Source organism: Fusarium solani (assembly GCF_023522795.1).
Source record: "Fusarium solani strain SB1 chromosome Unknown bctg00000006, whole genome shotgun sequence".
Classification (NCBI taxonomy): Eukaryota; Fungi; Ascomycota; class Sordariomycetes; order Hypocreales; family Nectriaceae; genus Fusarium; species Fusarium solani.
The window spans coordinates 5,326-30,437 of record NW_027072151.1 but is presented as its reverse complement, the minus strand read 5'-3'; the positions used below and the strand labels follow the sequence as shown (position 1 = coordinate 30,437).

The following is a 25,112-nucleotide window of genomic DNA, read 5'->3' as shown; positions in this document are numbered from 1 at the left end:
ATTTTGATTGCGCCTATGAAAGCTGCGATGCGGTGCTTTAGATGCATCTACATAACGACCCAGTCTGTTCCGGACGAGGCCGTGTGGCTGGAGTCGTTTCATGAACGCCTTATGCACACTCAAGAGACCCTTCCATATGCTTTGCGGAGACAAGGATGGGTTGAAATTGCACAGCTGTGAGGAGGGGGGACGAGCCGCGTTGATTATTCTTCTATTATATCCCAGTAATATCAAGACTCGGTTATACTTCACGATGTATCGCTCTTCCATGTCTCCCTTGAACCTCATGTCGGACTTGAAGGGTGACCTGGGCCAGGGATGCCAAGCATTAAAACACCGGCATATAGTATATATTTTACCAACGGTCCAAACTCCCTGTGCCAGCGGTTAACTCTGAAGCTCTTGACTGACCCGCTCAGTTAAAAAACCAAAAAGAGTCAAGTCCCTCATGTATCAAATTCGAATTAAATCTGCATCCACAGCCAGCCCAAGGCCTCCTTGATATACCATCCATGTCGCATAACATTCGTGTGACCGGATGTAACTTTCCGGTTTCACTTCTGGCCTGTCGCATAATCCTAACGACATGAGCTTAAATAGCTGTGCCCGAACACATGGCTGTTCGATTTCTTTTGTTCTTTAGACAATTCTCATCAATTGACTGGTGCCCCCTGAGGAGCCAGTTGTCTGACAAAAAGGCAATCACCACAGCAACCAACCACGTCACCCAAAACGGCCCCCGCTAGATTAACCAAACTATTAGCGCTGAATGCCACAAGAAATGCTTCTCTTCCTCTATTAGAACTATTTTTGCTAGCTTTATTTGTTGAAAAGTCATGTTATTGCTGAGAAACGTGTCCGGGTAGCGCCAAGATCTTTAGTCTATCTGGCGCCGCAGGTGCTAATGGTCACTTATAAGTTGGCAGCCGAGTACTACTTAGCAAGGCCTTGACTTGAAACGCTATTATGGAGGTTGGGTCTGTTGAGATGGTAGCCTGACTTCTCATGGAAACGCCGGAGATCCTTAACCCAGGAGAATCATGCCTCTGATCGCGTGCACCCTTGTTTCTACCCAAAAGTACTTGTGGGGCCTCTAGTCCGGCATTCCCCGTGGTCACTTCCGCTCCCACTGGCTTGGAACGGGGCCCTTGATTCGGGAAAAAAAAAGGTACTTCTGAGCAGAGGGGATCTCCACCAATTTAAAAGTCACTTCATTATAAGGATAAACCACTGATAATTGCGACCGGGGCGACACCATGTATTTACAAAGGGGCGTACAAGTGATATTAACACTCAATCTTCCTCCTCTTTTGGCACCGTAAGTTCGCCCTGATTGACTTCAATACAGTCTTCAACTGCTATTTCCAGTCCATCAGCTTCTAATGTAAGCACCTCGCGAGCTGCACGGCATTCCCTTTCCTCCAAAGTGACGAATTTGACCGCCGAAGCAACAGTCTCGGCATCATACTCAGGGGGCCCACCTCTGAAGCCTGCGTTTGCATCTGTTGTGCAATCTCGTACTTGCGGCGATCTTCTTCACCCATGAGAAGCTTCATTCGTCGTGGCGTGCACACTCCAAAGCCTATGCTTCCGCTAGACATGACGCTGTCAAATGAGTCTCGCCCCCGTAACTGGGGCCCGGCATATGTTCCAGACTCTACATCGTCTGCACTTACATCCAGCTCGTCTGGATGTGCATATGTTCCTGATGCCGTCTTCTGACGGGCTGAGAACTTGCCATCAATCTTGTCTGGTGGCCGCACCACGCTTCTGGACGGTCAAGGACTGTTTCTGCGGCTTTATACAAGTGAGAGCCCTATTTTATTGTTATTCTTCTGTTTCCAGGACTAACATCTTATAAAGCATGTTTGCCCAAGTTGGAGGCATCGTTCATGCAAACATGTACCGTGCCGACGATAGACCTCGTTGTGAGTTTTTGCAAGTATCGTTCGTGTAACCGTGGAACTAACTGGCTCTTCCTAGACCGCCATGGCAACAAACAGCTTACGGCTATTTGCGCCAGCAACAATGTCATATATCTGCTTGCCAAGGGTTGCTACATCTGGCGGAACAAGCAGAGAGATCGCGAATGGAACGCTCTGAGCAGAGAGGTAAGAAAATGACCGAGTACATCTGGATTATGTTTCAAAGGCTAACAACGGCGTAGGAACAAGTTCACTACCTCGAGACTACGACCGATGCTGGAAGAAAACGCAAGGATTTCCGCTTTGCTCACTGAGTCAAGCTGCCTCATGGAACTAGTTGTATTTGCATTGTACCCTATGGGAGTTGATGAAAATATACCAATATGATGAACTCAGCTGGCATCTCTTCCAGTGTTCCATCTCTAGATAACCACGCCCCAAGTGGCCCGAGTCCAAAGAATGTGAATGTATCCACGACCAGGTAGAGTCCCCAGATCTTGAACTCAAGCATTTGGGTCTGCAACCTCGGCATAAGTGGGCTCAGAAGACCCGAAAGAACGGACATGGCGTCGAGTTGCGCGACCCAGGCTCATGCCCACTTCGACCGAGATTTGAATGCGCTGCTTGCTCAACTCGGTCAGATCCTGGTCGAATTCTATCCTCTTCTCTTGAAATGCCACGATGATGGAGGAGCCGCCGAACTGAAAGTATCCCAGCTCGTCGCCCTTCTTGATCCCGGCGTCACCCTTTCGAAATTTCTCATGTATGCTGTCCTTGGTCAGAATGTTGCTGAGTAACGCATCGAGGCTGGTTTAACTTACACGACTGATCCCACATTGGTCGCCCCAATCGCAACAAACAAGACATCCCCAAACTCCTCGGTCTCAATAACAACGTATTCCCTCTTGTTTCTTGTCAAGATATCTACCTGGCTCTGCAGAGCAACAGGATCAACTTGATAATAGTCCCCCGGCACACTTCGGAACAGCTTGACCCTGCCGGTGACGGGTGAGTGATATCGGTGATAATCCTGGGGCGACAAGCGGAAGCTGGCGACCATTGCCTTGTCGTACTCGGACCCGAGCCGTGTATCCATGACAAGGTTGGTGATGCTAAAGTCGTGTCCCTTGATCCATAGCTTCTTTGCCTCTGCGACTGATGCATACGTGACTACTCGCGAGTCGGCGACAACTACCGCGGTCGCAGGATCGTCAGGCTTATGGATGGGCCTTGACTCGGGGGTATGCCTTCTGACAAAGAAGTCTTCGAATGTGTTGTACCTGTCAATATCCGAAGGGTCAAAGTCATTCATGTTGATGCCATAGTAGTCTACAAATTTCCGGATTCGCTTCTTTGATTCTGGAGATGCCTCTTCTTTGCCTATGTTCATGTCAGAGACCTGTTCTGAAAGCACAGCTTGAGTATCTACCTTCTTCCAATGATTTGTTATGGATGTATAAGCGCATGGCGTGCGTGGTGTCAAGCCATTCGGTCACATGGTTGAATAGGAGTAGGAGCTTGAGTTTCTTGCCCAGCGGGATGATTTCGCGTTCGAGTTTCCCAGTCTGTGAGTATAGGTTAGATTGTTCACGAGATGGAGATGATAGCTCACTTTGCGGTTGCAAGAGAGCCATCCCCAATGGGCGCGCTATCGTCGGTTAGTGGCTTGGCTTGTTCACATGTCAGTTGGGGCTTTTTGTACCGGATGAAGCCAGGAAACAAGGTAGTCCAGAATGGCGTGTAACAAGACAAAGAGAAGCATGATAGTGGCGAAATGGTCCGAGGCTGTAGGAATTATCCAAGTAGGCTCTGTATGGAAGCATTTGGATTCTAAATGGGGACTATTTATTTGCAAAAGACACATATTCTGACCTCTCGTGACGTGCTGCTGATGTCATGGACACGCAGGGCCAGAAGTTTCCCATAGACATTCTGATGTCATGCTTGCGATGGAAATGCAGCAACCAAGATAAGCGGCTGCTAATTCAAGCTGTACAGTACAAAAAAAGTCGGTGTCACTATCTGCTCGGTTGTGACGTTGGAAAAGTCAAGACGGCCCTTGGTGACCAGCCAATGGATGGAGCTCCCGTTGAGGAGGTACCACCGATGCCCGCCGAACCGACTGGAGCCCGTACTGGCTTCCCCCCACCGATCTTACGCCACATCTGTACCGACGTAGCCCGCATCGGCCCCATACACAACAGTAATGCTTGGGGTGAGCCTTGATTGAGGGATATTGGATTTCTCATCACCTTTGTCAGCCTGGTGGAGGGTTTCTCTTTTTATTTCCTCCTTCACCCCCCACTTGGGGCTTCCGCTTATAGCGTCTGCTCCTGGTTTTCGGATAATCCTTTCAAGGGGATTAGGATGAAGATGCGTATTTGGCTCCTGTCGTCGAGCTAATCGCGCGACACAGCGGAGCCGGGTGAGCTCTGCCGGAGCTGGCTTACCCTATTATATATTATAAACATGCCTTAGTTAAGGCATATTTAATTTATGTAGGCGTTTAGCGCGGCGCTAATAGCTTACCCTAGAAGGTATATTTTTTTTCTTACTTAAGGTATATTTTTAAGGAAACTAAGTTCTTAGCCTTATAAAAAAATAAAAATTAATTATAATATAAAATACCTTATAATTTATTAATTCTAACTTACCTTATATTTATAACTTATTTTATTTTTAAGATATTAGCTTAACCTTAATATTTAAAGGGTTTTTAATATAATTTACTTTTATATTAATTATATTTTATTTAATTTAACTTAAAAGCTTTAATAATTATTTTTATTTTACTTAAGAGAAAAATTATAAGACTTAAGGTTAGAGATAATTAAATAATAAAAATAAATTAAAATTAATTTTAAGCTTTTTAATTACGCTTTTTTTATTATTATTATTTTTTTTTATATTTTATTTCTTATTATTTCTATAAATTTATAATAAAATATTTTATTTATATTTTTATATTTTTAATTCTTTTAATATATATAATAAATAAGTATTATAAATAAATAAATATTATATTTTTCTTTACCTCTTTATAATATATTATAATAAAAATATTATAAATTATTTAATTAATTAAAATTACTAATTATATTTTTCCCTAGATATCTTAATTACTACTTAATAAGTCCTTATATTATACCTAGGCTTATTATAAATACTATAACGCTAAATACTTAATCGCATTAACCTTTTTTAATTATTATTTCTTAATAATTTTATTATTACCTAAGTATTTATATTTATTTAATTAATTACTTACCTTTCTTTTTTTATTATTATTACTCCTCTTTTTTATAATTTAATTCTTTTTACTCTTTAGCGTTAACTTAATATCTTATTTACCTCTTAAAGGTCTTTAACCTTAACCCTTAATAATATAATTTTATATATATTTCCTTTTATTACCTTTATAAGAGACTTTATAGCCTCTATAATTAACTTTAGGGAGCTATTATAATACTTTTTAATTTATCTTTTAAGGTATTTAAACTAAGATCTAGCCTTAAGTATAATCTTTAAGGTCCTTAAGACCTAAAGGGTAAAAGGTTTAACCCCCTTCTTAATAGGCATTAAAGTTTATAGCTATATATTAAGCTTTAAGACTATAGTTTTTAGGTTAAGAGAAATAAAACTAGCTTCTTTAAAAGCCCTCTTAATATTTTTTTTATTATAATAACCTTATATATTATATAAAAGATTAAAAAAAACTTAGTTTTTAAAATATAAGTAATAAAATATTTAATTAAATACTTTATTTCTTAATTATAAGCCTTTTTTAATAGCTTAAAGTACTTAATATTAAGTAATTAAAATAAATAAGAAAAATAAAGTAATATATAAAGCTAAATAATTTTTTTTTCTTTATAATATCTCTTAAATTTAATAAATTAATAATTTTTATAGCTATTAAGAATTAAGAAATAATAATAATTATTTAATTACTTAGCTATATATTAATTAAAGTACTTAAGTTACTTAAGATTAGTCTTATTATTAATCTAGCTATTTTAAGTTATTATAATAGCTTAATTACCTAGGAGGTTATTATCTTAGTATTAATTAGCGAGGTAATATTTACTTATACTAATAATAAATAACTAAATTACTTAGCCTTTTATATTAATTACTTAGATAATTATAATTTATTCTTAGTTTCTAGGCTATATTAATTTTAGCTTTAAATACCTTTTTAAACCTATAATAACTATTCTGCTTATAATTATACTTATAAGAAAGTTAGTTTTATTAAAGTTATAAAGATTATCTAATTAAATATTATACTTCGCGATTATATTCTTTATAAGGTAAAACTAATTATAAATAATTATTAGATCTTTATATTTAATTCTCTAGTACTTATATTTCTAAAAGAAATATATCTTAAGCTCTAGGTATTACCTAATAAAGTTTAAAGCCTAATATATATTAATTAATAATATATTATAGTTAATAAGTAATTAATTAGTTATTTTTTTTATATTATATAGCTAAGAGGGAAATCCTTATAAATCTAAGTTAAAAATAAACTAAATAAAGATCTATTCCTTTAGATCTAATAATTTATATAATTTAAGAATAATATTAAGTTAAGCTTAAATGCTATTTTATCACTAATATAGCCTATACTTAGAGACCTAGTAGGTCCTTATAGCGTATTAAATACTTAGCTTAGGGTTATTTTAAAGGGCCTAAAGGGCAAGAAGGGTTTTAACCTCTATATTTAAGTCTAATATATTTAATAATTAGGAATTAATTAATTAAATAAAAAGTTAGATATAAGAGGGAAAAGTGCGATGCTTACTTATCTGTGATGCTTGCTTATTATATATGTTATATTAATTATAAAGGGTATAATATAAAGAGGTAGCGCTAAAGAATATATAAGAAATTAACTTAAATTTAATAGGCTTTTAAGTAATTAGCTTCTTAAGGTTATTCTTAAGAATAATCTTAGCTAAATAAAAGTAATAAGTATATTATAGGCTATTAATAGAGTAAGGCGCTATATAAGAAAAAGTGCGAGTAATTACTTAGTGCTAGTATATAATATATTATTATGCCTATATAAGGGGCATTATAGAAGAGGTATTAAGATATTAGTAAAAATAAAGGAAATTAAAAAAAAAACCTTAAGGTTATTATTATAATTATATATATATACTAAAGAGGAGAAAAGGTAATTATGAGGAAAAGAGAAAATTTATAAAGGCTAATAAGTAAGGTTTTTTAATTAAAATAAATAAAGAATTTATTTTAGCTACTAATATTATTAATAATATTAAAGTTATTTATATAAGGGCTAATATTACTTATTATTATTAAATAAAGGCTAATAAATTAGGGGCGAGATATTATAAAACTAAGGTACTTAATTAGCTTAAGATAATTAGGTCTATGCTCTCCCGCCCATTAGGGATAATAAGCACTAGGGGGAATAGTTATAATATAGCGGCCTAGCCCTATATAACTAGTCCCGTGACTACTATGCATCATAAGGGAATTACCTCCCTTACGCTAGAGGCTAGCTATATTAAAGCCTTAAGCTTTAGTCTTACTACATAATAGATCACTATTTCGCCTTTACTAAGCTACTATGTCACGTACCCACTTTGTTATACTAGCCTAAGCTAGATAATAATATCTTAATAGCTTTTTATTATTTACTTTCTTTTTATCTTTAAGTCTCTTTTAATCCTTATTTACCCTAAAGTAGTTATTTAGAAACCTTTTTTATTATTATAGAGAGTTAGCTTTTTAACCTAAGCCTTATTATATTTTTACTTATTTGCTTTTCTTAATATAATATACCCCCTTGCTATTACTATCGCTACTATAATTAAACCTTTACCTTAGAACTAATTACTTAGCTTAATTATAGCATACCCCGGCTAACTTTATTATAGAGATATTATATTCTTTCTTATATACTCTAATTAAAGATAGTAAAATATTAGGGTTTTTAACCTAAGATACTTTATTACTCCTAAATAGTCCTTAGGTTTATCGTAGGAAGTAGCACTAAGAAATAAGAACCAGTGGTAAGCTATAGTCTATTAAGGATAAAATAGGGGGAGGGGGGGATAATAGGCAAGTAAATATAAATAAACAAGGAAGGAACTAGATAAAGGAGAGTTAGCAAAGACGGTAATATATAGTAACCTATAATTATAGTTACTTAAAATAGGCCATTAAGTATTATCTATATTAGAAAAAGTAAAATAATAGAGAAAATAATAAGAGGCTCTCTAGGCAAAGTAAGTATAATAGTATCCTTAAGAATATATTCTTAATCTATACCTATGCCTAGTTAATAACTCTGCGTTAATTATGCTAGTCTTATGGATTACTAATATTATAGATATATCTAATTTAATTCTACCTATAATCTATTAGCTAGTATTCTAATATTAGGGTCTATATATAGCTAGATCGGCCGGGCGTAAATAAAGATAATATTCCCTTAGACCCGCTAGCGCGAGAAAGATCTAAGTCTCCCGAGCCTATTATTATTATTAAGGCACTGAATTTACTAATACGATTAAGTATATAGTAGGACGAGGGGTCCTAGAAGTCGCTGCTTATTGCTGAGTTCTCTGCCTTGGCTATAGGTGATAATTCTACGCTGCCGGATATCGTGACCTAGGCTGCGACTGAATTTAGCCTTGTAGAAGCGTCCTTTTTATTATTATTATTGCCTACCCGATAAGGTGGCGAGCACTATTATCACTATCATCGTACTCCTCCGACTCCTCGTACTAGAGCCTCCTCGCCTAGCGGCTATATCGCGTCACGGCCAGCAACCCCGGTACCGTCATCCCCCAGTCTATTCTGTCACGATGATTATCCACCTTCGGATCGAGAAAGTACCTCTTCACCAACGTCAGAGATAATACGGGGCTGGTTCGCGCCATCGGAGTCATCATCATCACCCCTCATCGGGTCCGACGATCCGGTCCTACTGTACCAATTACCAGCCAGAATTAACCTAATTCCACGCTTTTCGTCCGTGCGCCAACCCTTCAACTGGTGAATTGCGATCTAATTCACACTTTCTGTCCGTGCACGCGTTGAAGGTTTTCCCCCTGACGACTCCTCATTAAACCACCCCTTGCTCCGCCCGTAGGATCAGCTCATAATGCACCAATCTCTCGATGGTCGTATTCGTTCGCAAATGATGGAAAACGAGTAAAGCGCCGCTGCCTTTACCCTTTCCGAACTTTAAATTGCCCGATAATCCCTCCTAGCACATTTGTTCTCATCTTCATACTTCTCTAATCTCCTCTTGCTCGCAACCCGTTATGACTCGGAATCCAGAGTCCTTAGCAACCCTCGGGCTATGGGTCGAGCCCGACGCTCGGGTTCTAATTTGCTGCCGCAATGAGTGTAAATACGCTCTCCGCGTCGGCGACACGCCCTACGACGCACCTACGCGACGTCCACAAAATCCCTTTGGAAGCCCGGAAGGAGCTAAAGAACATACTCGAAAACCTGAATTTGCGAAATCCCGGCGAAATAGCCCCACGCGATGATGCATCACCAGAGCACCCTCTGTTGAGGGTTTATGAAGGCTATGCTTGCCGATATTGCAAGTTCAGGGCTATCAGCCTCGAAATGATGAAACGACATTACTACAGACCTTTGCCACCTGGCTATGATTGTCCCTGCAATAGCATTGCTAAGGCTGGATGCAATCTCGACGACTTCATCGAATATGTTTGGTTGCAGACATGGACAGCTGGTTCGGGCCGAGAGTACTGGATCATCAAACGAGATGGAAATTTGGTCCGTCCGGCTGGAGGCCAAAAAGCTCAGGATCACCTTCGATCCGTACGAAAGCGCGAGCAAGACTATCGCCGAAGCTCAGAATTCGATGAAAACCAAAGATACCGGTGAAGCTGCACATCTGTCGTTCGCTGAGCAGCGTCCATGGATGGAGAGAACTGGATGGGAAGAAACATATAGGACCAAGAGTCGCTCCTTGCTCTCAGCTCTCACGAAAATGCCGTATCATCTGCCGCATCAGCGAGCTCATGTGATTGGCAGACGTGGTGAGAACGATCTGGACGAGGACCTGGTGAGCCCACTCGAAGATGAGCAGAAGATTGCTACTTTCCTCAAGCTGGTGGACGGAATGATGGACCGCTGCGAAGAGACCGCGCGAAAGACGAGTCGCAATGTCCTGTGCTGGCTTCGGAGCGCTCAAGCCCTGTCGACTTATCCTAAACCATTCACCCTGGTGGATAAACCGTCAAGCACCAAAAAGTATCGCATACTCTGGAAACGATGTCTCGCACTGATTTTACGAGCATACCGAATGGATGTAGAAGCTCGCGAGAAATTGACCGGAGTTCGGTTCAAAAAGAGACAGTTGCGGTATCTTGATTCTATTTGGGACCACGCCGCGTCGATGGCAACGGATATTGTAAGTGTGGAGGGTACGGGTCATCCAGACGAAGATGAGCCGGGAGATCTGAACGATGAGGAAGACAACGATAGTGATCTGGAGCATGGTGACGAATACGAAATGGACGACGAAGATCCCGGGGATGAGGAACAACATCTGCATGGCCCCTATGAAGAGACGAATGAGGTTGCTGAAGAAGCTCAAGAATGGGAAGAGACAGAGGAAGAACTGTCAGCTCACGAAGGAACGGCCTCGCTTGCTAAGGGATCGATCGAGGAGCTGTTGGAACTTTTGTTTGGCCTGAGTCTTACGCTATGCACCGAAACTCTGACTGACGGCCAGCCTAGCTCGACAATTCTGATATACTTTAGTGGTATTCTTGGCTTCTCGACAGCTTCAGGGGTTTTTCTTTCTGCGCGCTCCTATACGCCGCATCTCTCGGGGCTGATATACATCCAACGGTTGTTGTTTCTTGAGATGGCTCTTCCCCTCAGAGAGTACTCCACATTGGGTATCCCTCGGTGTCCAAGAACCAAATAGCTGGAAAGACTTGAGCCGATTCGAACGCGTTACATGGTGCTAGGTTCCCAGTCACCGCTTGAGGAGATGATTAGTCTTCGCAGCTGCGGCCGCCGCTTGGCACGCTCTGATACGCCGGCGTATCTACTGCATTGGAGCGAGGATGGGCAAGTGGTCGACATTGGGGATACTCTGAAGATTTCTATGAGAGAATTTTGACTCCTTGGTGAGCACATTATCGAACAAGCCAAGTACCTCTGCAACGACCTTATGTTCGGTTGGGAACCCCCCATTGACCTGGCAACGATCAAGGATGACCTGACGAACCTCGAAATTGGTTTCTCTTTTGTCACGCACCCTGAGAATCAGCTGCAAGACGCATATTTTGAGCTCTGTAAAAGAGCCTGTACGGCTCGACACGACAGCCTTTCGCGACGGGGCAATTGGCGCTGGGGAACAATTTTCAAGTATCTCAAAAAAGAGGAGGCGCTGCGTGAATACCTGGGACTTGGCCTGTCGACGTTGTGCGGCCAAACACCGAGGTGGCCAGAAGTGTCTAGTGTTTGGTGTACAAATGGGGAATTCGGAGCTCGAGGCATCTACATCTACAACGGTTCTATGATCTACCTCACCCGTCACCACAAAGCGAAGAAAATCACGAATCGAGAATTCATTGTCGCCCGCTTTCTGCCCGCCCCATTCAGCCACCCGTGCTATATATACTTGGTATGGATTTGACAGTTTGTGGATTTACTGCGTCGTGAAAGGGGATTCAACTTCACCGAAAGGCAAAGCTCGCCACTCCTTTTCCGTTCCGAACCAACAATAGGGTGCAAGCCGTGGCCAACTGAGAGGTTCACCGCAGCCCTCAGGAAAGCGACATCAGAGGTGTGGAATCAGCCTACTAACTCACGTTTATTTCGCCAATTATGTATCGGCATCACGGAAAAACACGTTCGTGAAGTTCATCAGCCCTTTAATCGATTCGATGACAAAAGTGTTTGGGCCGACCGCAACGTCGCATTCGCCTGGCAGAGTGGTCATCGTCCTCTGCAGCGTGGGTCGACGTATGGCCTTGATGGTGCGTTCCCGACGAAGCTTCAACCGCAGCTGCTCAACCTTTATGAATGGGCGTCGACGAGGTGGCACGAATTCCTGCACCTGCCAAGCAAGTTTGTGCGCAAACCAGGGAAGCGGAAAAGGTCATCGTCCAAGTCGCAACGTCAGAGTCTTTACCCCGTACAGCCATTACCGCTGGAACCAAAGACCGGTTCTAGTAGCTCCGAGGCGCTCCTGCAGCAGCATACGTCTTCAAGTGGTCGTCAGTCCGTCTCTGAGTCAACGCGTCTTGTCTCATTGTCCAAGCGCCGTGATCAAGAACCAACGGTAAATGCCAAGGCGAAGGACATCCAAAGCTCGGCACTCAGTCCAGTCTGTGGGGCTCATTCAAGGGCGCATTCTGGTACGATATGCCGAGACGAGCAGCGGACCAACGAGTCGGAGCCAGGGCCGCTGTCGCCGTCGCCTCTGCCCGCAAAGCGTCAACGAACACTAGCAAGAGATTCCGGGTCTCTAGAAACAGCTCAGCAAACTTCCAACGTTTCCAGCTTTGAAACGAACGGAAACATCGACGGCATAAATTTCCACCCAGACCTATGGGGCGAATGGTGTCTATTTGGCTGCCCGAGTGAGTACGCAACAGCCACGGCTTTTGGCGAACGATGTACCATTGTTGAATTTCTCGACCAATACATGAAGGGAAAAGATTATGACTACGCTCTTGCCCATCGCCTCACAGATATTCACAAGACAGTCGAATGGTGGAGGCTTCTTGGCTGCCCATTGTGTTTCGCCGCTAAAGGGCAGCACGAGCCTGATCATGATTTGGATTCATGTAACCAATGGGAGACCTGCGATAAAGCCAGGTCGATTCTTCGATGGCTGAATAGTCTTTCCATCCCCAGGACGTCAGGCGGCAGAGGTGATTGCACTGTCTGCTCGTCGACATTCTATCCTTGCAACGACATCGTTCTCGCCGAGCGGATCTTCGAAGCTGATTCTGAGAGTTACAAACAAGCTTTGATCAAGCAATATGACTCCAAAGACGGCTTTAATGGATTTTGCGAGCAAAAGCCCATAATGAAAAAAGTCATTGCATCGCTCTGCGCATACGACAATCAAGTTCTTGGAAAGCTCTTGGTGAAACTGGCCTCTGATCGGGACGGTACGAATCTAACCTTCGAGCAGAGTGCACGAGCATGGTTTGAACAGCGAATCCCCAATGAGTGTGGGTGGAATTCGAGACTCCTATATGTATTTGAGCTTTTAGTTCTCGCGTTCTATCACCGCAGGAACAGCCAATTACAACTACCACCACTTCGAGGCTTTCCACGGTGGCCAGCTGGAATGGCCCCTCCACCAGCACAAATGAGCCTCAACGCAAATGCGACTGACTATCCATGGGGCAATTCCGAGGAGGTTACGAGCTGGAAGAATTCTATTGACTGGTGGGTGGGCAAGTGCAGCTTTTGTGTTGGCCGTGGCCTTCGAGCGTCTCATATCCTACATGATTTGCGGGCATGCAAGAGGGGAGGCGCGATTCAAGTGGACGAAAGACTCGGAGACATGATTTACGTGGAGGGGTGCTTTCCAAAAAATGGCTGCCACATTTGTCATTTGCCATACGAGTTCTGCGACAACTGGTTCAGGGATGAAGACGGAAATTGGGTTCCAGCGGACCGGTCCCGTACCTGTTGCACTTATGGGCCGTTTCTCCTGGTTGACGTCATCGTGGGGCTCTACCAATGCGGCAGGAGTTACTATAGCCAGAGGATTCTGGATGAGTGTGAGGATGAGTGTGAGGATGAATGCGAGGACTCTTGTCAGGATTTGCGCTATGGAGATAGAACAGTGGCAAAGTACTTGGCAAAGGAAATTGAGGTTGCGGGAGTGGAAGGTTCATGGCTACTTCGATGGATAGCAGTGTTTACGAGGGAGATGTGGACTACAGTAGGGCTATGTAATTAAGCTTTCATCAGGAATTGAATAATAGGGGCATATTACATTTCCTCGCCGGAACTGCAAGGCGGCAGTGGCGCCAGGCAAGAACGGCTCGAACGGGATCGTCGGCCATTTCCGAAAGAAGCACCAGCTGAAGCGAGAAGAGCTGGCTCGGGTGATCGCATACTGCACGTCATGGCGGCCGAGGGACCCACGCGATATAAGGCGGCCAGACGATGGCACGGCGCCGATCGAAAACCTGAAAGTCGAGAAGGGCTACACATGCACCGTGTGCGACAAGTGCCGGACGACTAACTGGAAGCTCTTGCTGGGGCATCTAAGGCAGTCGGACCATAAAGGCATTAAGAGCGGCCGGGAGGAGGTGATGCTCCAGACATTCATGCGGAGGCGCTACGCAGATTACTGGACAGTCGAGACACCGAAGCCGCAGGCCGCCACTGGTGACGAAACCCCAGACCAGCAGTCGGATACCGATGGGCGTCATGGAGACGAAGCCGACGAGGGTTGGGAAGGGATGCTGACCCAGTATGGCCGCGTACTCAAGAAAGAGGAAGACGAGAGGCGACGGATCGCGCAGAAACCCGGCGGTATCGACCACGACTCGACATAGATTAATAAGACGGGCTAGGCTAAGCACTTCTAGGGGCGAGATCTCAAGAGGATCTACTAGCTCGGACTAGGGCCTAAGTCTAAGGCTATGCGGAGAGGCATGCGAGATAGCGCTAAACGCGAGGAGTAGGAGACGCTAGCGTGGCTTATCGAGAGCTTCGATCGAGAGATATCGAGGTGCATTAGTCGCCTAAAATAGGTACTAAATAAGATGCTTCACTGGCTAAATAGCATTAACCTAGAGACTCCGGTAAGGTAGCTATTTAAGCTAAAGGAGTATAAGAGTTTTAATAAGAAATATTAGGCATATAGGGGGTAATATCTATGCTACTGCTAGCGGGTATAGAAGCTTAGGCGGGATAAGGCATAGACCGAGGTCGGGATATACTTTATAGACGAGTAATAAGGCTATTTATATGCTGTTATGGAGGCTCTTAATAATAATAAGGTTAGCGGGGGGGTACCAGGGCCGTTGGGACCCACTATGGGACAGAGCAGATCGAGGTCCATAGTTAACGACGACCGGCGTAGGCGCCGCGACGATAGCGATAATAACCCCAACGGCGACAGGGAATCAGCCAGTAATAAAGGTGGCGAGAACGACGACGATGATAACGACGACGACGACGAGGATAAAAAAGAAGCAAGGCAGCAATAAGAAGAGGAGAGAAGGAGGGCAGTGCTTAATAGAAGGGTCTTTAAATTCTTTATTAGCTTAATTAAGCATAAAGTAATATATAATATTTATTATAACCTATTTATATACTTTACGGCGGTGCTAGGTATTAGCGATAAGAGAATAGGGCACTTATATAAGTGACTAGCTAGCTATATAGGGTAGCTAATAGGACTTATCTAGTGTATATATATGCTAATATTAGAGTATATCTTTAAGGAAGAGCTAGAGGAGCTAAAAGAAATATAGTTTAAGGTTATTAAGAAATTTTAGAAGGAATATTAAGAGTAGCTTATTAATAGATCTTATTTATTATTTAGCACTATAATTAGGTTAATAGCAGGTTAATAGCATATAGTAAGGGCTATTAGAAGAAGGATAGCGGTATACTAAATATAATATAAAAAGAGAATAATAAGGCTTTATAATACTTAGGGGAGTAAGTAATAATTAATAAGTTCTAAAAGGCGGCCTAGGTAGTGGTTAAGGAGGCTAAAAAGCTGCTTAACTAGCTAATATATAGCTAATAGGCGAGGGTAAAAGCGATAATTAAACTAAGACGGATTATTAATAGCTTAATATTTAAGGGTGCTAGGCGGTTATTTATAATAAATAGTAAGAACTAATAGCTCTAGCCTAGCTACCGCAAAGTAGCTAAGCTAAGGAAGGCTAAGCTCTAGCGGTAAGGCTAGGGCTAGAGACGCAAGGCTATAAAGTAGTTTCTCTTAACCTTCTAGCTCTTTATAATAGCGATAATTATTATTATATATATCTAGTAGGGGATGCCTAGGCGAGGCCTAGAGCTCTTAATAATGCGGCACTATAACTTATAGTAGCTTATCCGTAGCGTATTTATTTTTAATAGATAGATAATAATTATTACTGACTGGGATAAGAGCTAGGTAGTCCGCGGCATTAATAGGAAGGTAGTATAGTTCCTCCTTAAGCTACCGATAAAGATAATAGTTATATATATCGTATGGCTTATCCCCACGGCGAGGATATTATATAAGTAAGTAGGCATCTAGGGGCCTAGACTATCTCTTAAAGGCTTTCTCTAGGTAAACGCGAGGAAAGGCTAATAAGATACTAAGCTATTTACCTAGTGGCTAAGGCTTCTAATTGCTAAGTATATAGGTCTTATTATAGGTATTTAGGAGTATTAATATATCGGGATTAAGATAGGTAAGAAGGTTAAAGGATTAGCGGTAAGGTAGGTAGAAGTAGGTATTAGCGATAAGGCTAATAGCAAGGAGAATATAATAGCTAAGGTAGACCTAGTTACTAGAGAAGTATAAGGCAAATAATAGTTTAAGTATATCTTTAACTTATAATTAATATATAGTAATATATTAGCGCGGCATTATATAATAAATATCTAGTTCTTAGATTAATTATAGCTATAGATAATAGCTACTTATTAAGAGGTTAGCTAATTATAGTATTAGTTTCTTATGAGCCTAATAGGGAATAATAATACTAGTAATTAAGGCTATTACTCTAATATTTTAGAGGTAATAGTAAGTAAGGGTATTACTAAGCGGAAGGCTATTAAGATTTAAGCGGCGGGTATAAGAGAGGAAAGTAAAAAAAGGAGGAAGGCCGGGATAGCTAAAGTAGGGATACTATTAGTAAAGGGAGGAGAAAGAGGAGGAGGAGGGGGGGTAGTAGTTAGAGGACTAGGCGCTTTGCTTTAATAAGGACTATAATAGCTTCTAGGAGAGGGTATAAGTTAGAAGTCTAATAAGTAGTATAAATATATAGTAAGAATTATAGATATAAGGAGGGGTAAGGTACTAATTTATATATTTTTAACTAATAATAGTAAAAGTATCTTTTTTATATTCCCCGCGGTTATAAAAGAGACTAATACTAATATTATAATAGTCCTATTTATAGTACTAATAAATAATATCTTAGATTAGGCTCGCGATAATTTTAGTATTAATTATCTAAAGTAGGAATTAGCTATAACTATAAGAAGAAATAAGGCTTAGCTAGATATATATCTTATTATTATTAGCGCTAATCTAATAAACTTACTTAAGTTTATTAGCTATATAGATAACTAATAAGCGTAAGGCTTACCCTGCTATATCTTCTTTAATGAGAGCTATATTACTATTATTAATATTAGCTACTAGGAGTAACTTAAGTCGCTAAAAGGGTTATATTAATATAACTACTTAGTGGTGCTGCTAATAGCTATGCTGCCGGTGAAGATAGAGAAGTGGTTTTGTAGGCTGATGCTAGTAGAGGACGCGGTAATAGTCTGAGCTAGCACTGCTAAGCTTAATATCTGGTATTGGATCTAGAAGGTTAAGGGTAGAGCGGCCGCGGTTAAGGAGGTTATTAAGGCGAAGCTTTGGATCGAAGAGCGGATATATCACGGCTAAATAGCAGACCAGGCGGTCTAGCATAGTAAAACCCTACTACGTGACTAATCTACTATAAAAGTAAGCGAGACCTACTATGGGATAAGTAAGCGCTCTTATATAATACTTACTTATAATAACCTTATCTAGGTAAGTAAGTAAGCACTATAGGTTTCTTACTAATAAATACCTTAGTATAAAAAATATATTTATTATATTTTCTTATATAATAGCTACCTTAGCTATTAATATAACTTAGTTATACTTAATACCTTTAAGTATATTACTAGATATAACTTATACCTTATTTAAGATAATATTAATATCCCCTTTATTAATATAAACTAATATAACTAATTTATTCCCTTTAAGACCTATATAATTATTATATATTAATAGCTCTTATTTAAAGGATTACTTATATTACCTTAAATAATATTATATTATTACTAATATATTAAATAATACTTCTACTAACTAACCCTTAGCTTATAATACGCCGCTAAGTATCACTAAAATAACTACTAAGGTTTAATAGCTATAAGCTCTTATAAACTAGCTCTAAACTTAGGTTAACTAGTAACTACTATAGTAAGTAATACCCTTACCGGCTATACTTATAAGGGATATTAATAAAGCTATTAAACCTCTTAAATTAGTACCCTTTAATAAGAATACTAGGGATATTATTTATTTCCTTATTTACTATAAGGGGTATTTTATACTTTTTTTAAATAAGTTATTTAGTAATAAAGCGCGGGCCCTATTTATAAGATAGCTCTTAGAAGGCATTACCGTAATATAAATAAAACCTATTATAAGAGACTTCTTATTAAATAAAGAAGCTAACTAAGACTAGGATATTATTAATATCTTCTTAGACTAAGAAAACTTTAAGATTATAATTAAGGATATATTTAAACTTATTAATAAAAAATAATAAGCCGCTATATAATTATTTAAGCTTACCTAAAATAAGTTATATACCGCTTATATAGCCTAGTTTAAATAACTCGCCTCTAAGATAGAATTTAAGGATAAATCTCTTATAAAAATCTTTTATAGAGGATTAAAACTTAAAGTTAAAAATAAACTCTATAAGGCTAATAGGCTTAATAACCTTAATAACTATATCGCTATAGCTATTAAGATTAATAAATAATAATATAAAAGATATAAAGAAAAGTTATTAAAATAAGGTAAGCTAAGAGAAATAGGTTTTAATCCCTACTTCTTAAACTAATATAAATAGCAAAAAGATAACCGCGGAGGATAATAACTACCGCGAGGAGGGACCTTATATAATATAAACCTAGGCCCTATAGAATTAGGGGCTATTTAATAAGACCCCCGTAGTATTAAATATTATTATTATTATAAGAAAAGGCATAAAGTAAATAAATACTATAAGAAGACTAAAGATATCTAAGAAAGATACTATAAGCTAAAGAATCCTTAGTAACTTCCTAAAGGTAAGAAATACCTAAATATAATTAATTAAGATAGTAACCCCTAGATAACTATTTATACTACTAAGATACTTATGATAGCATAGTAGGGATATAATAAGATAAGACTTTAACTAAGAGAGGTTATAATACCTTACTAGGTTACCTACCTAATAAAATAATAAGCGGAAGGTAATTATATAATTAGTAATATTATAAAGGAATAACTCTATAAGCCTATAAAACCTCTAAAGGCTTACTAATTATATCTCATTAACTTATATAAATAAAAACTACTACTAGAATTAGATTAGGCAGAAAGAACTATAATTACCTTACTATAATATATAATCGCTATACTTAGACGCACTAATAAATAACTTGCGGAGCTAATAATAATAACCTTAGTAATACTAATAAAGCAAAGATAGTAATTACCCTTAATACTAGCTAAATAAGCTAATTTTAAGAAAGCTATAATAAAAGGTTTTAACTATAAAAACTAGGTTATAAGATATAATATTATACCCCTATATATGCCTTTTATTACGCATAGAAGGGACTATAAATAAAATAACCTTATATAATATAACTATAACCTATGCCTATAATATTAACCTAAGGCATTATAAGAATATAATAAAACCTATAAATAATAAAGATAAGAATAAAGTAATAGGCCCTAGCGGCTAGGATAACTTAATAGATTAATTAATAATAATACCTACTAGGTTAGGTAAGAATATAGAGAAAAGAAACTAGAGAAAGAATTATATAAAGCCTATATATAATAATAAAGGCAGTAAAAGACTAATAAAGAGCTATAAAAAGAGAGCTACTCTTAGCTCTATAATAAAAATAATAAATAATATTAAAATAGCCTAAGAGAATAATATATCTAGACCGCGCGAGAATATATAAAAATAATAAATAAATAAGAAATTTATATTAAGGTATACTATAAAGAACTAGCTAAGAACCCTAGATACCTTAAAATACTATTTAACCTATAAGATAATATATAAATATACTTAATATATAAAGAATATACTAGCATTTTATAAATATTATATTAATACTACTAATATAAGGAATACTAAAAAGAGAAATAAAAATAAGACTATTTCCCTATCGTATTACCCTATTAACTAAATAATAAACCTTACCTATAATATAAAATAAAAAGATATTAAGTATTTTATTAATATAAATCTATTAATATCGCTATAGCGTAATACTAGCCACTATTGCTCGACGACCTTTCAGTGAAAGGTCAGACCCCGGTCAGGTTCGTAGGTACCCTCGCAGAGCGTAATTTGCGTGGGAAATGACATGGCTTGATAGCGTGCGGTCGTTGAGTGAAGTGAAAGGTGATTTAAGTGAAAGGGCATAAGCTGATTGGACCAAAACTGGTGCCAGGGTCGCAATGAACAAAAGCAAAAACCAATACGAAACGCCGAGCCACTATAACGACGACGAGGATGAGGATATGATATGCATATACTTGTAGAATAATGAATTTGAAGTATAATTCTAAAAAACGAAGGGTGAAAAGAGATATCCGTCAGAAGGAGAAGAGTGTATTCCTACCCTTGTGAGTTATCTAACTTAAAAGCCTCACCGTTAGCCTTGTGTTTGCTTACGTATAGAGCGAAGGAGGGTGAATAACTAGCCTTTGCGCTTCTGGAGGGTTTGTGAAAAAAAGGGGGTAAGGTCTCTAGATTGTAAAATGAAGAACTGGCGTTCCCTTCCCTCCTTCTTTACTCTTTGCATCCTCATCATCCTTATCATCCTCGTCAAATATTTATATACTATTTATGATTATTATATATATATATATTCATGCCGCGTATTTATAGCATGGGGTTAGATATTCTCCGCTATGACCCTGATCACCGGGTTGTTGTCTGCCGGCTATGCCGGATGTGTCTAGTCCCCAAGGCGGCAAGCTGGAGGAGCCACCTGCGGGCTGAGCCGCACCGAATGAGGGGTGAGGAGCTAAGGACGACTATTGAGCTCTTATCGAGTTATGACCTGCGCCTAGTAGAGGAGCTCCGTTAGTGGAGGCTAGATAGGACGAGACCTTGCCGGCCGATTGAAGGCCTCGCTATCTTTACCGGGTATTACTGCTGCACGCGTGATGGCTGCAACTACTGCACACGGAGGCTCGCCAAGATGCACCAGCACATGCCAGCACATGGTATGAAGGCCTCGCAGCACCGAGAGGCCGTCCCCCTCTGGAGAGGCTGTATGCTCCAGACGTATTTCACGGCAAAGGGACGCATCGATTACTTCATCGTTGAAGAACCCTTGTTATCGTTATCGCTATCGGGGGAGGTATTGGCCCTTAGACTCCTTCTGCCGCCGTCATAGGAGGAGGGGAAGCTATTTAATGAGCTAAAAGCGGATCTGGCCTAGGCATCCCGCGACCTAGAGGAGCAGGCCGGGGTTGTGTAGGACGTCGGGGAGTCACGAGCGGACCGAGTCCCGTGGCTCGTCTATACCGGGTTCCCTGCCCATATGCGGGGGCTCCGGGATGCCGAGATCCAGTCGTCGTACTCGCTGCCGCCGAAGAAGCTCCTAGGCGGGGACTGTGGCGGCGAAGGGGAGGACAACTCGGACCTCATCTGCATCCTTGTCGCGGCCGAGACCGTCCTCAGGGACGCCTATAAGCTCTGCAGCGATAAGTTACTCGAGCGGAAGATGACGCAGCAGCGGGCTAAGAGGTTGAATGAGTTCCGTGATGCCGGCGGCTCGAGCAGCGGCAAGCCCGGCGGGTTCCGCAGTTTTAAGAATGAATCCTCGCTGACCTCGTACTTCCGAAGGATGAAGCAGCTTCTCGTGTACTATTATCGGGTCGTATTCTGCGAGGATGGTCACTTCATGAGGGAGAATGAGGACTAAGTGTTGCCGCGGGACGTCATTGAACTAATACCTTAGTAGTAGCGAGCTATGGAAGGCATTATCGATGCCCTGCGGGAATAAGACGAGATGGCGAAGGAAAAATCAGCTGATGAGGAAGATGACGACGAGCGCGACGCTGAGCTGAAGCATGCCATTCGCAACTTCTACGTATCCCTGATCTGCCAGACAGTCGGGAGCAGGCCGTTCCGGTCCGCGGTACTAAGCTTTTGCGCCATGCTTAGCCGGAAGAAGGCCTTTACACGGCGAGAGGCGAATGATGATGAGCAGCGCAAACGGTGCGTCTGGAACGAACTAGGCAACTTTAATAGTAACTTATCCGCACTCACGTGGACTGCTTAGCTCATCCTGTTCGACTTCGTGTGCTTCCATAAGTAGGATGACGAGGACGGGATACCTGAACTGCTGGAGAAGATGTGCAAAAAGTACTTCCAGCAGATGGCAGAGACACCCTTCGGTTATATCCTGTAGTGGCGGCTCTACCTTTTCGTAGCATCTCGAACGGCTTTCGCTAAGAACCAGGCACGCTGGTCTCTCGACGGCCAGACGATCGACTACATGGGAACTAAGCTACACATGGAACAGGTGTCGCAGCTGGTCGTATCAGAGTTTCGCCAGGCGCATTCGCTTCTGTATGATGAGCTGTTGTTCGGTGTGAATGATATTGCACCAATCGAAGCGTGGAGACTATAGGACGACCTGGACCTCGACGACTACGGCGGCTCGTGGCTGACGGACGAGAGGAATGCCGAGATCCTAAAGGGAACGCAGGACGCCCTGCTCCGGCAGATCGAGCATAGGGCTGAGCTGCGAGGGGTCTATGTGCGGACCGATCAGGCCGGCGGGTTGAGCCTATGTCCGAAGGCAATGGCCTGCTACGAGGCGCACGTGTAAGAGTTCCTGAAGCGGATGGTGACGCTCATCTATGTTCCGCCGGCTCCTCCGTTGCGGGCGCCGGAGCTGCTTTCCGTCACCTATACTAACACAGGTCGTCGTCGATGCATATTAATCTGGGAGAAGATGGTCATGGTGTACGTGCGGTATCACAAGAGCTAGGAATAGGTTGGTGCCGAGACGGAGAATATCCGCTTCTTGCCCCGCGCGATTGGAGATCTGCTCTTGATATATCTGGCTCTGGTGCCGCCGCTGCGCTAGGTCTTCCTTCGTCAGAGAAAGCCCGGCGCCTTGCTGTCGCCGTACCTGTGGTCGAGCCTGGACGGCGAGGTCTGGAGGGACACCGCGATCTCTTCTTGCCTTCGCAGGGCCTGCGCACGCGCCGAGGTACCGCAGTTCCAGGTGGCGTGGTGGCGCCAGGCTGCTGCTTCCATCACCAAGGAGAAGTTCAGCGCCAAGGAGCGGGCCAACTTTGACCTAGAGGAGATCGCGGCAGCTGAGGAAGTCGAGGATGAGGCGGCCCTCGCGGACCTGGCCGGAATGAGCAACCACAGCTACCGCACGTTCAACCATGCCTATGCTGGCAGCACGACGCTGACGATGAGCACGCTGCTCCATCGCGCCTACCGTGCATCGCAGAGCTGGCGCTCCCTGTTCCGGGTCGATTAACTTCTCCAGGGGAAGCGGCCGCATACGGTATCAGGGACGCAGGCGCAGGGGTTGCTCAATGCTTGCAAGAAGGCGCGGTTTCGCACAAGGCCGGCCCAGAAGGAGGACGGCCTGCTGAAGGTGGCTCGCAGGCTATACAACGACCCGGGGCTGCAATTACGTCGCCCAGGTCAGCGAGATGGCATGCTGGCGACATTGGGCCCGCGACCAGCCGAGCAGGTCATCGTTATCCTTGCGACCGGATCAGGCAAGACACTAATAGTGATAGTTAGTGCTGCGCTCGAAGGCGCTGCGACGACTATCTTGATATTACCTACGGTGGCCCTCCGCGGTAATATGCTCGTTCGCCTCGGCAAGGTGGCGTTGAAACACTACGTGTGGTCGCCAGGGTCGTCCAAGTCGGCGCCGCTGGTCATCATGTCGGCCGAGGCCGCCTGCACAGAAAGCTTCCTGGAGTATGCCAACCGACTTGCGGACCGATAGCGGCTGGACCGGATCGTGATTAACGAGTGCCACCTGACCATCACGGCGAACGATTATCGGCGGTGTATGTCGCAGCTGGGCTGGTACGTGCGGCGGGTTCAGACGCAGACAGTCTGGCTGACGGCGACGCTCCCGCCAGACTACCAAGAGCTCTTTATAGAGCATAATAAGCTCGTTCGGCCGCATATAGTCAGGGAGTCGACGAATCGGCCGAACATCCGGTACATCATACGGCGTGAGCGAGGCTTAGGCACCTTATGCCAGAGGGCGGCTCGTCTTGTCCAAACCTGCTGGACCCGGAAGGACCTCTTCGAGAGCGAACGGGATAAGATCATCTTATACTGTCAGACGAAAGAGCTCGTGGCGGAGCTCGCTGACCTGCTGGGGTGCCCGTCATACACGGCTGACTCTGGTACAGAGGAGGAGAGGAGGGCGGTCATCGAGCAGTGGCTCAGTACTACGGACCCGCCTGCTATTATAGCCACATCTGCGCTGGGCCCTGGCTTCGACCATCCGCACGTCCGGTGGGTCATCCACGTCGGCGCCCCAAATCTAATAATAGAATTCTCGCAGGAGTCAGGCAGAGCCGGTCGGGATAGCAAAGTAGCAGAATCCATCGTCTTACTTAGCGCGGCCTAGCAACCGCAGCTAGACCGGCAGCTAGGGGCAGACCAGGAGGCCATGCAGCTATACCTCACGCAGCAACAGTGTTCGCGCGGCATCATAAGCCAATTCCTCGATATGCGGTCGGACTGGAGGTAGTGCATGGAAGGCGATAAGCTTTGCGGCGTCTATCCCAACCACCACATCAAACGCCGGCCGACCGATCTTAAGTTCCATCTACCGCAGCCCCAGGCGGAAGAAGTAGCGAGCGGGGGTGAGGGTAAGGGTAAATAGTGCTCTATGGCCAGCGAGATGGTTTTTACTGGGCCCAGTAAGGTTCTTCACTAGGCCCGAGTTTACAATAAGGTGCTAAGCTGATACGAGAGGGATCTTAAGATAATGATGGGCTGCTATCTATATTGTCGGGTGGAGGGGAAGCCATTTAAGCATACAGCGGCAGCGTGCACGCGACGCCATGATTAGATATAAGCGAAGCAGAAGGCACTTCGGGACTACAAAAGCCGGGGTAAGGAGTAGATAGATCTATATGCTATC

The 25,112-nt window shown here is 42.3% G+C and overlaps 5 protein-coding genes across 5 annotated transcripts; 4 read left to right on the top strand and 1 right to left on the bottom strand.

The window, feature by feature from the left end:
• Positions 1-1,864: 1,864 nt before the first annotated feature.
• MRS44_009693 (uncharacterized protein) lies at positions 1,865-2,239 on the top strand (the record flags this gene model as incomplete). The annotated part of the gene is made up of 3 exons (XM_046284137.2): positions 1,865-1,928; positions 1,984-2,111; positions 2,168-2,239. The coding sequence occupies 3 exons, from the start codon at positions 1,865-1,867 to the stop codon at positions 2,237-2,239; spliced, it is 264 nt and encodes an 87-aa protein (XP_046131879.1).
• A 189-nt stretch (positions 2,240-2,428) lies between these two features.
• MRS44_009692 (uncharacterized protein) lies at positions 2,429-3,687 on the bottom strand (the record flags this gene model as incomplete). The annotated part of the gene is made up of 5 exons (XM_046272795.2): positions 2,429-2,693; positions 2,747-3,305; positions 3,355-3,490; positions 3,538-3,573; positions 3,628-3,687. The coding sequence occupies 5 exons, from the start codon at positions 3,685-3,687 to the stop codon at positions 2,429-2,431; spliced, it is 1,056 nt and encodes a 351-aa protein (XP_046131880.2).
• Positions 3,688-9,311: 5,624 nt separating this feature from the next.
• Positions 9,312-14,488, top strand: MRS44_009691 (uncharacterized protein; the record flags this gene model as incomplete). The annotated part of the gene is made up of 5 exons (XM_065620264.1): positions 9,312-9,716; positions 9,781-10,711; positions 11,105-11,583; positions 11,830-13,866; positions 13,910-14,488. 5 exons carry the CDS (start codon positions 9,312-9,314, stop codon positions 14,486-14,488), a joined length of 4,431 nt encoding a protein of 1,476 aa, XP_065476037.1.
• Positions 14,489-21,506: 7,018 nt separating this feature from the next.
• MRS44_009690 (uncharacterized protein) lies at positions 21,507-21,890 on the top strand (the record flags this gene model as incomplete). The annotated part of the gene is made up of 1 exon (XM_065620263.1): positions 21,507-21,890. One exon carries the CDS (start codon positions 21,507-21,509, stop codon positions 21,888-21,890), a length of 384 nt encoding a protein of 127 aa, XP_065476036.1.
• An 87-nt stretch (positions 21,891-21,977) lies between these two features.
• On the top strand, positions 21,978-24,593 carry MRS44_009689 (uncharacterized protein; the record flags this gene model as incomplete). Its single annotated transcript, XM_065620262.1, has 6 exons — positions 21,978-22,218; positions 22,494-22,540; positions 22,602-22,798; positions 23,171-23,462; positions 23,514-23,926; positions 24,149-24,593. The coding sequence occupies 6 exons, from the start codon at positions 21,978-21,980 to the stop codon at positions 24,591-24,593; spliced, it is 1,635 nt and encodes a 544-aa protein (XP_065476035.1).
• Between the last annotated feature and the right edge of the window lie 519 nt (positions 24,594-25,112).